Source organism: Oncorhynchus keta, chromosome 31, assembly GCF_023373465.1.
Source record: "Oncorhynchus keta strain PuntledgeMale-10-30-2019 chromosome 31, Oket_V2, whole genome shotgun sequence".
NCBI lineage: Eukaryota > Metazoa > Chordata > Actinopteri > Salmoniformes > Salmonidae > Oncorhynchus > Oncorhynchus keta.
The window spans coordinates 7158859-7171871 of record NC_068451.1 but is presented as its reverse complement, the minus strand read 5'-3'; the positions used below and the strand labels follow the sequence as shown (position 1 = coordinate 7171871).

The 13013-nt window shown below is 40.9% G+C and overlaps 1 protein-coding gene across 1 annotated transcript; it reads right to left on the bottom strand.

Moving 5' to 3' along the window:
- Positions 1-7038: 7038 nt before the first annotated feature.
- LOC118364289 (probable U3 small nucleolar RNA-associated protein 11) lies at positions 7039-12183 on the bottom strand. Its single transcript, XM_035745709.2, has 8 exons — positions 11848-12183; positions 11552-11613; positions 11315-11417; positions 10786-10908; positions 10366-10459; positions 8314-8444; positions 7942-8052; positions 7039-7401 (listed from the first exon to the last, which is right to left on the bottom strand). Exons 1-8 carry the CDS (start codon positions 11905-11907, stop codon positions 7318-7320), a joined length of 768 nt encoding a protein of 255 aa, XP_035601602.1. The 5' UTR covers positions 11908-12183; the 3' UTR covers positions 7039-7317.
- Between the last annotated feature and the right edge of the window lie 830 nt (positions 12184-13013).

The window sequence follows — 13013 nt, the reverse complement described above, 5'->3', positions numbered from 1 at the left end:
AGTTGTGTTAAGGCTTTGGTGTCCATATTAAGGCTATGTTGAGTTGTGTTAAGGCTATGGTGTCCATATTAAGGCTATGTTGAGTTGTGTTAAGGCTTTGGTGTCCATATTAAGGCTATGTTGAGTTGTGTTAAGGCTATGGTGTCCATATTAAGGCTATGTTGAGTTGTGTTAAGGCTTTGGTGTCCATATTAAGGCTATGTTGAGTTGTGTTAAGGCTATGGTGTCCATATTAAGGCTATGTTGTGTTGTGTTAAGGCTATGGTGTCCATATTAAGACTATGTTGAGTTGTGTTAAGGCTTTGGTGTCCATATTAAGACTATGTTGAGTTGTGTTAAGGCTTTGGTGTCCATATTAAGGCTATGTTGAGTTGTGTTAAGGCTTTGGTGTCCATATTAAGACTATGTTGAGTTGTCTTAAGGCTATGGTGTCCATATTAAGACTATGTTGAGTTGTGTTAAGGCTTTGGTGTCCATATTAAGGCTATGTTGAGTTGTGTTAAGGCTTTGGTGTCCATATTAAGGCTATGTTGAGTTGTGTTAAGGCTTTGGTGTCCATATTAAGGCTATGTTGAGTTGTGTTAAGGCTATGGTGTCCATATTAAGGCTATGTTGAGTTGTGTTAAGGCTTTGGTGTCCATATTAAGGATATGTTGAGTTGTGTTAAGGCTTTGGTGTCCATATTAAGGCTATGTTGAGTTGTGTTAAGGCTTTGGTGTCCATATTAAGGCTATGTTGAGTTGTGTTAAGGCTATGGTGTCCATATTAAGGCTATGTTGAGTTGTGTTAAGGCTTTGGTGTCCATATTAAGGCTATGTTGAGTTGTGTTAAGGCTTTGGTGTCCATATTAAGGCTATGGTGTCCATATTAAGACTATGTTGAGTTGTGTTAAGGCTTTGGTGTCCATATTAAGGCTATGTTGAGTTGTGTTAAGGCTTTGGTGTCCATATTAAGGCTATGTTGAGTTGTGTTAAGGCTATGGTGTCCATATTAAGGCTATGTTGAGTTGTGTTAAGGCTTTGGTGTCCATATTAAGGCTATGTTGAGTTGTGTTAAGGCTATGGTGTCCATATTAAGGCTATGTTGAGTTGTGTTAAGGCTTTGGTGTCCATATTAAGGCTATGTTGAGTTGTGTTAAGGCTATGGTGTCCATATTAAGGCTATGTTGTGTTGTGTTAAGGCTATGGTGTCCATATTAAGGCTATGTTGAGTTGTGTTAAGGCTTTGGTGTCCATATTAAGGCTATGTTGAGTTGTGTTAAGGCTATGGTGTCCATATTAAGGCTATGTTGAGTTGTGTTATGGCTATGGTGTCCATATTAAGGCTATGTTGAGTTGTGTTAAGGCTTTGGTGTCCATATTAAGACTATGTTGAGTTGTGTTAAGGCTATGGTGTCCATATTAAGGCTATGTTGAGTTGTGTTAAGGCTATGGTGTCCATATTAAGGCTATGTTGTGTTGTGTTAAGGCTATGGTGTCCATATTAAGACTATGTTGAGTTGTGTTAAGGCTATGGTGTCCATATTAAGGCTATGTTGAGTTGTGTTAAGGCTATGGTGTCTATATTAAGGCTATGTTGAGTTGTGTTAAGGCTATGGTGTCCATATTAAGGCTATGTTGAGTTGTGTTAAGGCTATGGTGTCCATATTAAGCCAGTCTCAGAGTCAAAAGAATTGGAGCTGCTTCGTGTGAGGCCTAAAATAAAACATCACTCTCCATTTCCTTTTGACCTCTCCTTAACAACTGTCTCCCCTTTGCTCTGGTCAGCACCGCAACAGCCAGACCCAAGCTCAGTCCTCCACCCCCCAGGCCCGGTGACATTTGTGCAGGGCTCCCTCCGTCCTCCCGTGGGTCCCAGGAGAAGCTGATGGATGGGGCCTGTTTATGAAGCTGCTGCCACCACAGTGATCAATCAAGCCTGACTCAGAGTGATCTGGGCTCAGGGCCTGCAATCTTCTGTGTGTGAGAGAGCTCACACACACACACAGATGGCTCTCTCGCAAACACACCGCAAATCTCTTGCAGCTCCTTTCCTGATGAACACACAAACCCATACACGTTCACAGTACATACAAATACGCACAAAGGTGTGTACATCTAGAGTGGGATGTTTTCCTTTGAGTCGATTTGAATTCTTGATACAGTAAGGCTGTGACTCTTGTGACTTTCGCCTGGAAGTCAGCTGTGGGTACAGTTCTTACTGTGGAATGCAGGTCTACATCAGAATGTCTGAAAAGTGACACATTCAGTGTTCTGGAATGGCCTAGACAAAGTCTAGTTAAAGCAGTTCTACATGGAAGAGTGGTCAGAAATTCCTCCACAGGGATGTGAGAAAGGGATCAAATCACATTTTTTATTTATCACGTGCGCTGACCACAACAGGTGTAGACTTTACTGTGAAATGCTTACTTTACCAACAATGCCGTTACATTTGCAAAAAATGTAACAAGAAATTGTAACACAATAAAATAACAATAACGAGACTATATACAAGGAGTACCATTACCGAGTCAATGTGCAGGGGTACGAGGTAGTTGAGGTACAGTAAATGAGGTAACATGTACATGTAGGTAGTGTGACGACCCTCCCACTGTCTTCCGAATTCTCTCTTTGCTTTTGTTTTTCCATCATAGGATGTCGGTGGGCGGATCCGGGAGGTTCGTCAGCGAAATGAAACACACCTGGGCTCGGGTTCGACCCAGGGATATATACACCTTTCCCACATACATTGAGAAAACTCTCCACGCAGACACACTGTTTTTTTTTCTTCATTGTGGCATTTGGGGCTTCTTTGTGTTGATTTGTTTTGGAGCGTTTCAACACCCCTCATTATCACCACCTATGCAAGCATCCACTCACTTACAATACTGACTACACACACCATTGTTACTTGTATATTTATTTAATAAAAATGTTTGTCATTTCATTATCTCCGTGTTTTCTCCCTCTTGGTTACGGGCTACGAGGCGGTTCGTAACAGTAGGGTTAAAAGTGACAATCAGGCAATCAGGATAGATAATATACAGAGTAGAAGCAGCGTATGGGAAGTGTGAAAGTGTGTCTGAGGGAGTGGCGTCAATAAGCATGTGTGAGCGTGTGTATTCTATATGTGTGTGTTAGAGTGCCAGTGTAGTATGTGAGTGTGTAAGTATAGTCCAGTGAGTGTGCAAAGAGCCGGTACCAGAGAGCCAACGCAAATATTCTGGGTAGTCATTTGATTTACTTTGCAGCAATGTTATGGCTTGGGGATAGAAGCTGTTCAGGAGCCTTTTGGTCCCAACCAGTTATTGAGACTAACGGCCCTGCTACACTATAGCCATCGGGTGTCCGGCGTTGTCATCAGCCGTCAGACGTTGAGTAAACGCTTCCATTGAAATCAATGAAAGCTGCTTCACTTGTGCTCGCGTTGTGCCACATCCAATGGCAGTGTCCAAGCTCAAGAATCGCTGAGGTTCAATTCTCAATGGCTGACGCACACGTTCATTCGATCTGGGTAATGTGTCGTACTGGATTGCTAGTACAAAAAGTGAATTGCTTTGCCACATTTTTCGCGGAATTATTTTATTGCCTTGTTTAAAACAGGATGCATGTTGTGGAATATTTTTTATTCTATACCGGCTTCTTTCTTTTCACTGTCGATGAAATTAGTATTGTGGGGTAAGTTTTCTCCTATCACAGCCATTAATCTGTCACTGTTTTAAAGTCACCATTGGCCTCATGGTGAAATTCATGAGCTGTTTCCTTCCTCTCCGGCAACGGAGAAGGACGCCTGTATTTTTGTAGTGACTGGGTGTATTGATCTGCCTATTCTTTTTTTAAATTACCCATCTACCTATAGGTGCCCTTCTTTGCGAGGCACTGGAAAATCTCTGTGGATGAATCTGTGTATGAAATTCTCTGCTCAACTGAGGGACTTAAAGATAATTGTATGTGTGGGATAGAGAGATCAGGTACTAATTCAAAAAGGACGTTAAACACTGTTTGAGCCCATGCAACTTATGTGACTTGTTATGCCAATATTTACTCCTATTTAGGGTTGCCATAACAAAGGGGTTGAATACTTGACTCAAAACTTTTCCCCTTTTCATTTATTTGTGAACATTTCTAAAAAGATAATTCCAATTTGACATTATGGGGTATATTGTGTCTAGGCCAGTGACAAAGTTTCCACATTCAATGATTTAAAAAAAACAGGCTGTAAAACAAGAAAATGTGGAAAAAGTGTGTGAATACTTTCTGAAGACACTGTAGCCAGTTACATTGACTAGCTTGGTTCACAATGTAAAAAGCAACTTCTGAATGTAGAGGATCCTTTAGTACAACCACTAGCAACATTTTAATGAATATTTACAAAAAAACGGAACGAAGCATACGCATAATCGATGAATATGGTACAGTACAGTAAGGGAAAATAGAATAGAGGCTCTTCCCCTCTGCTCCTCTCCGCTTTCAAAACAACATGCTCCGTGTAGCAGGTAGAACGTCACATTGACGCGACACTGATGGCAATGCAACGCTTATAGTGGAGCTGAAGTGTAAAGGGGCAATTCATTTTTCACACAGGGGATTTGGGTGTTGCATAACTTTGTTAATTAAATCAAATCAAATAATTATTAAGTTATTTATTCACTCAGGTGAGCATTCAGTGTCCAAATTATGCAAAAATAGAAAAAAATCAGAAAGGGGAAACTAAAATTTTCATACGTATAATGGCAGCTATAAAAACTGGACCAGTCAAAAGTTTGGACACACCTACTCATTCAAGGGTTTTTATTTATTTTTACTATTTTGTACATTGCAGAATAATAGTGAAGACATCAAAACTATGAAATAACACATGGAATCATGTAGTAACCAAAAAAAGTAACAAATCAAAATATATTTTATACTTGAGATTCCTCGAAGTAGCCACCCATGACTTGATGACAGCTTGGCACACTCTTGGCGTTCTCTCAACCAGCTTCCCCTGGAATGCTTTACCCAAAAGTCTTGGAAGGAGATTCCACATATGCTGAGCACTTGTTGGCTGCATTTCCTTCACTCTGCGGTCCAACTCATCCCCAACCATCTCAATTGGGTTGAGGTCGGGTGATTGTGGAGGCCAGTTCATCTGATGCAGCACTCTATCGCTCTCCTTCTTGGTCAAATAGCCCTTACACAGCCTGGAGGTGTGTTGGGTCATTGTCCTGTTGAAAAACAAATGATAGTCCCACTAAGCCCAAACCAGATGGGATGGCGTATCGCTGCAGAATGCGGTGGTAGCCATGCTGGTTAAGTGTGCCTTGAATTCTGAATAAATCACTGTCACCAGCAAAGCACCTCCACACCTCTTCTTCCGTGATTCAGTGTGAATCACACATCCAGAGATCATCCATTCACCTACTCTGCGTCTCACAGAGACAGAGGTTGGAACCAAAAATCTCAAATTTGCACTTATCAGACCAAAGGACAGATTTCCACCGATCCATTGCTCGTGTTTCTTGGCCCAAGCAAGTCTCTTCTTATTATTATTGGTGTCCTTTAGTAATGGTTTCTTTGCAGCAATTCAACCATGAAGGCCTGATTCATGCAGTCTCCTCTAAACAGTTGATTTTGAGAGGTGTCTGTTACTGAAACTATGAAGCATTTATTTGGGCTGCAATTTCTGAGGCTGGTAACTAATGAACTTATCCTCTGCAGCAGAGGAAACTCTGTGTCTTCCATTCCTGTGGTGATCCACATGAGAGCCAGTTTCATCATAGCGCTTGAAGGTTTTTGCAACTGCACTTGAAGAAACTTGACTGACCTTCATGTCTTAAAGTAATGATGGACTGTTTCTCTTTGCTTATTTGAGCAGTCTTACCTTAATGTGGACTTGGTCTCTTACCAAATAGGGCTATGTTCTGTATACCTCTCCTACCATGTCACAACACAACTGATTGACTCAAACACATTAAGAAGGAAAGAAATCCCACAAATTAACAAGGCACACTAGTTAATTGAAATTCATTGAAATGCATTCCAAGTGTGCAAAGCTGTCATCAAGGCAAAGGGTGGCTACTTTGAATAAACAAATCTAAATATATTTTAGTTTAACACTTTTTTGGTTACTACATGATTCATTGTGTTATTTCATAGTTTTGATGTCGCCACTACTATTCTACAATGTAGTAAATATTCAAAATAAAGAAAAACCTTGGAATGAGTAAGTGTCCAAACTTTCAACTGGTACTGTATTTACCTATGACAATTCTGACTGGTCTTATGTATACTGTTATGTAGACCATAATTGGTCTTTAAACGACGCAAAGAAAATACTAACTAAACTATGTTCTTGAATTGAGCTGTCCTGAGCGGCGAGAGAAAGTTAAGCCCAACTGTTCTTACTTCAAATGTGCCAACTAGACCCTCTGCCAAAATAAAGGAAACACAAAAATAAAGTGTCTTAAGAGTGTTGGGCCATCACGAGCCAGAACAGCTTCAATGCACCTTGGCATAGTTTCTACAAGTGTCTGGAACTCTATTGGAGGGATGCGACACCACTCTTCCAACAAGAAGTTCTATAATTTCGTGTTTCGTTGATGGTGGTAAAAAGCGCCGTCTCAGGCGCCGCTCCTGAATCTCCCATAAGGTGTTCCAATTGGGTTGAGAACGGGTGACTGAGGCGGCCATGGCATATGGGTTACATAGTTTGTGTGTTCATCAAACCATTCCGTGACCACTTGTGCAATGTGGATGGGGCATAGCCATCGTAGCCAAAATAATGCCCAGAATAACAGGCTGCCCAGTATTTTTTTTACATGAACATAAGATTGATGGGATGTTAATTGCTTAATAAAATCAGGAACCACACCTGTGTGGAAGCACTAGCTTTCAATATACTTTGCATCCCTTATAAATATTATTTACTGAAGTGTTTCCATTATTTTGGCAGTACATTCCATTGATAAAGTACACTAGTGCCATCTACTGGTAGTATAACTGAACAGCATGATATTGATAAACGCTCACATGAACCTATAAAGATGACGTTTGACAGACAAGCTTGAGGCTTTAGGAATCGGTCTCAAAACAGTTTATTCATACAATAATCAAACTTACATCCTTTGATAAGTGTACAAAAACCCTGCAGTGCTGCAATCATAGAGATAAATCTATGCCTCCAACAACAATTGAAAGTGTATTATTTTACCATTTCACTTGTCCATATCCACATGAATTGCGCTAGGCAAACCAAAGTCCACATTTCTGTCCGATGGAGACCGACTGGTGATTGTATAACAGGCCACAGAAAGGTCTGGTTGATGATGCGTTTCCTGTTCAAAGAGGTTTACCTTTCTCAGCACTTTCTCTTAGCTTCAAACTTGTAAACAGCAGAGGCATTGACCGTCTCTTTGCTCACCTTCACCTTCTTGTTCTTATCCTGGACAGAGAGGAGACACCACAGAGATGGTAATACTATTGAACGTTCTATCATTTAGTGTGTCATCGTATTCTGTGGGAGACACACACAAGCACAACGAGGATCAAAGAAACCTCCTCCTGTAGCACAGTTGGTAGAGCATGGCGCTTGTAACGCCAGGGTAGTGGGTTCAATTCCCGGGACCACCCATACGTAGAATGTATGCACACATGACTGTAAGTCGCTTTGGATAAAAGCGTCTGCTAAATGGCATATATTATATAGTTAACAAGCAGGCTGTTCTTTCTAGAAGTAGACGCCCCCTTTGGGACAGTGGATAGAATCGAATGGATTAGAACAGAACACAATTTAAAAGCCTAGAATTAAGTACAACTTATCCACCAGAGGGGGGAAACGTACCTTTGGACTTTCTAACATGTGAAGAGCCTAGAAATACCCCATCAATACAACTATCATGGGGAAATCCATGTCTTTCCCAACCACCGTCGTAAGCATTACGAATCATTAAGTTTATATGGCTTGCGGTCATCTCCTACTCACGTGTAGGTCTTTGCGTGTCTGGATCTTCTGGCCAATGACAAACATCTTCTTCTCCCGGTCAATCCGCTGGGACAAGATCTTATACTGGTGCTTCCTCTGTCTGGCCAACTTCTGCAGAGAGGAAAACATACGCAACCATCAACACATGTAACAGAGAAATACTCTGTAGTTGAATAACCACACACCACCATAATTGAGAAATCTTGTGAGTTTATGCTAACAAAAAGGCCTTAAAATGAAAGACTGGAATGGTCAATTTTTTTTTTTTTAGCAAAATCAACCCACCCGGTGCCCTGGGCGAGCTAAAACGAATGCACCCATTGCTGAGGATCAGTGTGGCTATCAGGCTACACGGGGGCAGTCCCGACTGACCTTCATCACGAGAGGCTCCACGGCACCCTGGATGGTCTGGCTCTCCAGCGTATGGAGGGTGGGCCGGTTGTACACTCTATCCACCAGCTCAGGAGCTGTATCCAGGTGGCTGGCCAGGTCAAAGTCTGCTACTGTAGTGGAACACAAAACCAGGAGATATGAGGGCCTCTATCAGTTTCAGATGGTCTTTAAAAACAGTCTTCAGTTAAAGGAAAGATTCACCCATCTCATTTCATCTCTGAGCAATGTTCTAAAGATTCCCGGGGACACTTCATGTTTATCGGAGCTACCTGATCCTAGATCGGCTCTCCTATTCTTAGAGGCTTTATGAATATGGGCCCTGATTCCTAGGTGTACAAGAAGAACGTCTGCACGTATGATGAAAGTGGGAGTTAATGGCCTTCTGTATGAAATATCCAACACAATACTACAAAATGTCCAGTGTGTATATACAGTTGAAGTCGGAAGCTTACATACACTCGTTTTTCAACAACTCCACAAATTTCTTGTTAAACTATAGTTTTGGCAAGTCGGTTAGGACATCTACTTTGTGCATGACACACATAATACTTCCAACAATTGTTTACAGACAGATTATTTCACTTATAATTAATTCACTGTATCACAATTCCAGTGGGTCAGAAGTTCACATAAACTAAGTTGAAAGTTGACTGTGCAGTGAAACAGTTTGGAAAATCCCAGAAAATTATGTCATGGCTTTCAAAGCTTTAGAGGCTAATTGACATCATTTCAGACAATTGGAAGTGTACCTGTGGATGTATTTCAAGGCCTACCTTCAAACTCAGTGCCTCTTTGCTTGACATTACGGGAAAATCAGAAAAGACCCCAGAAAAAAATTATGGACCTCCACAAGTCTAGTTCATCCTTGGGAGAAATGTCCAAATGCCTGAAGGTACCACATTCATCTGTACAAAAAATAGTATGCAAGTAGAAACACCATGGGACCACGCAGCCGTCATAGAGATGAACATACTTTGGTGTGAAAAGTGCAAATCAATCCCAGAACATGAGCAAAGGACTGTGTGAAGATGCTGGAGGAAACAGGTACAAAAGTATATATATCCACAGTAAAACGAGTCCTATATCGACATAACCTGAAAGGCCGCTCAGCAAGGAAGAAGCCACTGCTCCATAACCGCCATAAAAAAAGCCAGACTACGGTTTGCAACTGGACATGGGGACAAAGATCGTACTTTTTGGAGAAATGCCCTCTGGTCTGATGAAACAAAAATAGAGCTGTTTGGCCATAATGACCATCGTTATGTTTGGAGGGAAAAGGGGGAGGCTTGCAAGCTGAAGAACACCATCCCAATCGTGAAGCACGGGGTGGCAGCATCATGTTGTGGGGGAACTTTGCTGCAGGAGGTACTGGTGCACTTCACAAAATAGATGGCAGCATGAGGGAGGAAGATTATGTGAATATATTGAAGGAACATCAAGAAATCAGTCGGGAAGTTAAAGCTTAGTCACAAATGGGTCTTCCAAATTAACAATGACCCCAAGCATACCTCCAAATTTGTGGCAAAATGGCTTATTTAGGACAACAAAGTCAAGGTATTGGAGTGGCCATCACAAAGCCCTGACCTCAAGCCTATAGAACATTTGTGGGCAGATCTGAAAAAGCGTGTGCGAGCAAGGAGGCCTACAAACCTGACTCAGTTACACCAGCTCTGTTAGGAGGAATGGGCTGAAATTCACCCAACTTATTGTGGGAAGCTTTTGGAAGGCTTCCCAAAAAGTTAAACACAAGTTAAACAATTTAAAGGCAATGCTATCAAATACTAATTGAGTGTATGTAAACTTCCGACCCACTGGGAATTTGATGAAAGAAATAAAACTACTATTATTCTGACATATCACATTCTTAAAATAATGTGGTGATCCTAACTGACCTAAGACAGGGAATTTTTACTAGGGTTAAAATGTCAGGAATTGTGAAAAACTGAGTTTAAATGTATTTGGCTAAGTTGTATGTAAACTTCCAACTTCAACTGTACTTTGCTTGGTGTTTGCATTAATGTATTCCTCTACCTTCTTGCTTTGAGTCCAAGTAGAAGGTGTGCCCGTTTTTCTGTTTGCCGTCAGCGTCCAGGAGATGGAGTTCTGATTTCAACCTCTCAATTTTCTGAGGGCAATTCAAAACACTTAAGCCTGCACCATCACCATTGTATACCACCATTGACAACTTCAGTGATTTAACAGAGTGAGTACAAGAAAGCAACAGTCTGCACGTTGCACTCCACGGGATAAATTAACAGTTGATGTTGTTCAATTGCTTTTCATAGGCTCTTATTTGTGCTGACTGGCATAGGTTCACCTCACAATTTCACACTGTACGTATTCACAGCCCATTAATTTATCTAATCATACAGCGAGAAGGAAATGAGTTCATTCAAGAACACAAGGAACAGTTTACTCAAGTTTAAAAAAGGCACCACACTGAGCTCTTACCTTGCCCTCAGCCACTCTCTTCATCTCTACATATCTGATATCCTGCGTCCTCATCACCTTCCTCTGTTCCTCTGTATTCTCCTCCTCTGTTCCTTTAGCCTTATTTGCCACATGCACTCCATCCTTTCAGAACACAAGAGGACCAGAGATGAGGCTATTTTATTATGGGACTGCAGAAATGGCACAACCATTAATCTATCATGTTTTACTTTCATTCTTATACCAGCGAGGATGAAATATGGACATGGTAAGACAGTCAAACATGAAATGACCGTATAAGCTAGCTATTGTATTAGCCCGAGTGCCAGTCTGTTTGTGCCATCATGCCAACTGATTATCACACCTAACAATGAGCATGGGAGTTGGCAAGTGCACAAGCAGATCTGGGACCAGGCTCCTCCTGTACAACCCGGACCCAGATCTTTGAGGTCTTACTCCATTGTGTTTGGCTTGACAATGACCAGAGGAGTTGACAAGACAGCACAAATCTGGGACCAGGCTAAGCAACATCCAACGAGTGATGACTTACCTTAAGCTGAGAGTTGACCATCTTAAAATAGAACTCATCGGGGTTTTTGTCCAAGGTTTTTTTATGCAAAGCAGCAAGGGTGTTCTGTTTCTTGTGGTAGTCACTGAAAAGGTCGAAACAGAGCATATAAAGATAAGCAACCAAATCAAATCTGTACATGGACCACACATATCTAGCTGACAGTTCAGCAAAGGTGAATATGTGTTACTAGAATAAGCATGAATTAGATTGACTTACTCCGCGCGAAGTTTGTAATCCTTTTTCTTTTCAAGATGTCCCAGATGTTTTCTGAAAACAGGCTGTGGCAGAAAATTGAAGATGATTAGTTAACGTTAGTTATTACAGTAGGCAACAGGAACCAAATTCACATGGTCATGAAATAGTTAGCAACATAATGCTACATGTCAACAACCACCAATCAATACTTCACACATTGGTAGCTGTACAAACAATAGCATTGCTACCTGGAAAGTTAACGCGTTAGCTAGCTAGCGATAGTAGCTAGCTAACGTAACAATTTTCTCATCCTTTACCTGGGATCTTTCTTTGTGATTTTTTTGTTGGGATTTCAATGCCTTTCTAAACGACGACATATTTCCGATTTTCAAAGTAAAATAATCTATAAAGTAGACAGTTCTTCCTAAAACAAACAACTGCCCGACTAACTACAAAGCCAAGACGCAAATGCCTCAAAATTCTCCCTTAGTAAAACACGTGGGTATACAGGAAGCGCTACTTCACTTTTCATTTAAGAAGATTCGCTATTTCTTCGCTCTTCGCTGGCAACTATATGTAGTACAAATCAAACCAATGATATTATAGTGAGCTCTCTTGACGTTATGGTGGGTGAAACGAGTGATGACAAAATATTAATATATGTTTCGAATTTCCGTTAGTGTCATTATTCATATCATCAAAATAGACAACATCAAACTTTTGTTGAAATTATCGGATGCAATATTCGCAATTAAACAGTAGGTGGCACTGATACACACATTTTGAAAATTAACCAGGCACTCCTGCCCTGATGTTGAAGGTACTATGTGATAGGTATTTGGGTATGACATGACTCAGGCTCCTCCTCTACGTTTCTTTTTTTCTGATAATGAATGTCCTAATACAGATTATATAACTCACCCCTTGGTCCTAAGGACTATCTTCTAGTATTCAGCAGAATATTCTCACTAAACTGAGGGGCTTAAAATATCTATTTTAATGCTATTATGTGCGTATATTGTTATTAATGTCATTTTTCAGCGTGAATTTAAAAAGTAGCTTTAACTTTCGTTGTTGTGAGGATAATCAAATTAAAAATCAGCGATAAGACAACCAAATTAGCCATTCAGCCCAGTAAATCATTTACTGTGTTGAAAGTTTTCCGTTAAAAGTTTTAGTGGCTTTAAAATATCAACTTTGGCAATCTTTCTTCAAGCAGACCAAGGCAGATGCCAACATCCTGCTACAGAGACACTGAGCACACATCACCACATTATCTTTATATGGACATTTTAAATCATCGGCATCCAAAACTGGGATCGTCCAGTCTGGTCTGTTCTGTCGCATGCTGCAAAATGCCAGGCTTGGAACCAGGAAAAGCTCCATAACAAACCCAGGTCACTGCGCTAGTCAGTTTATATGTCTTGGCCACAGTTTTGATGCTCCAAATTACTTAAGTCACCGTAATGAAGACCTGCTTTTG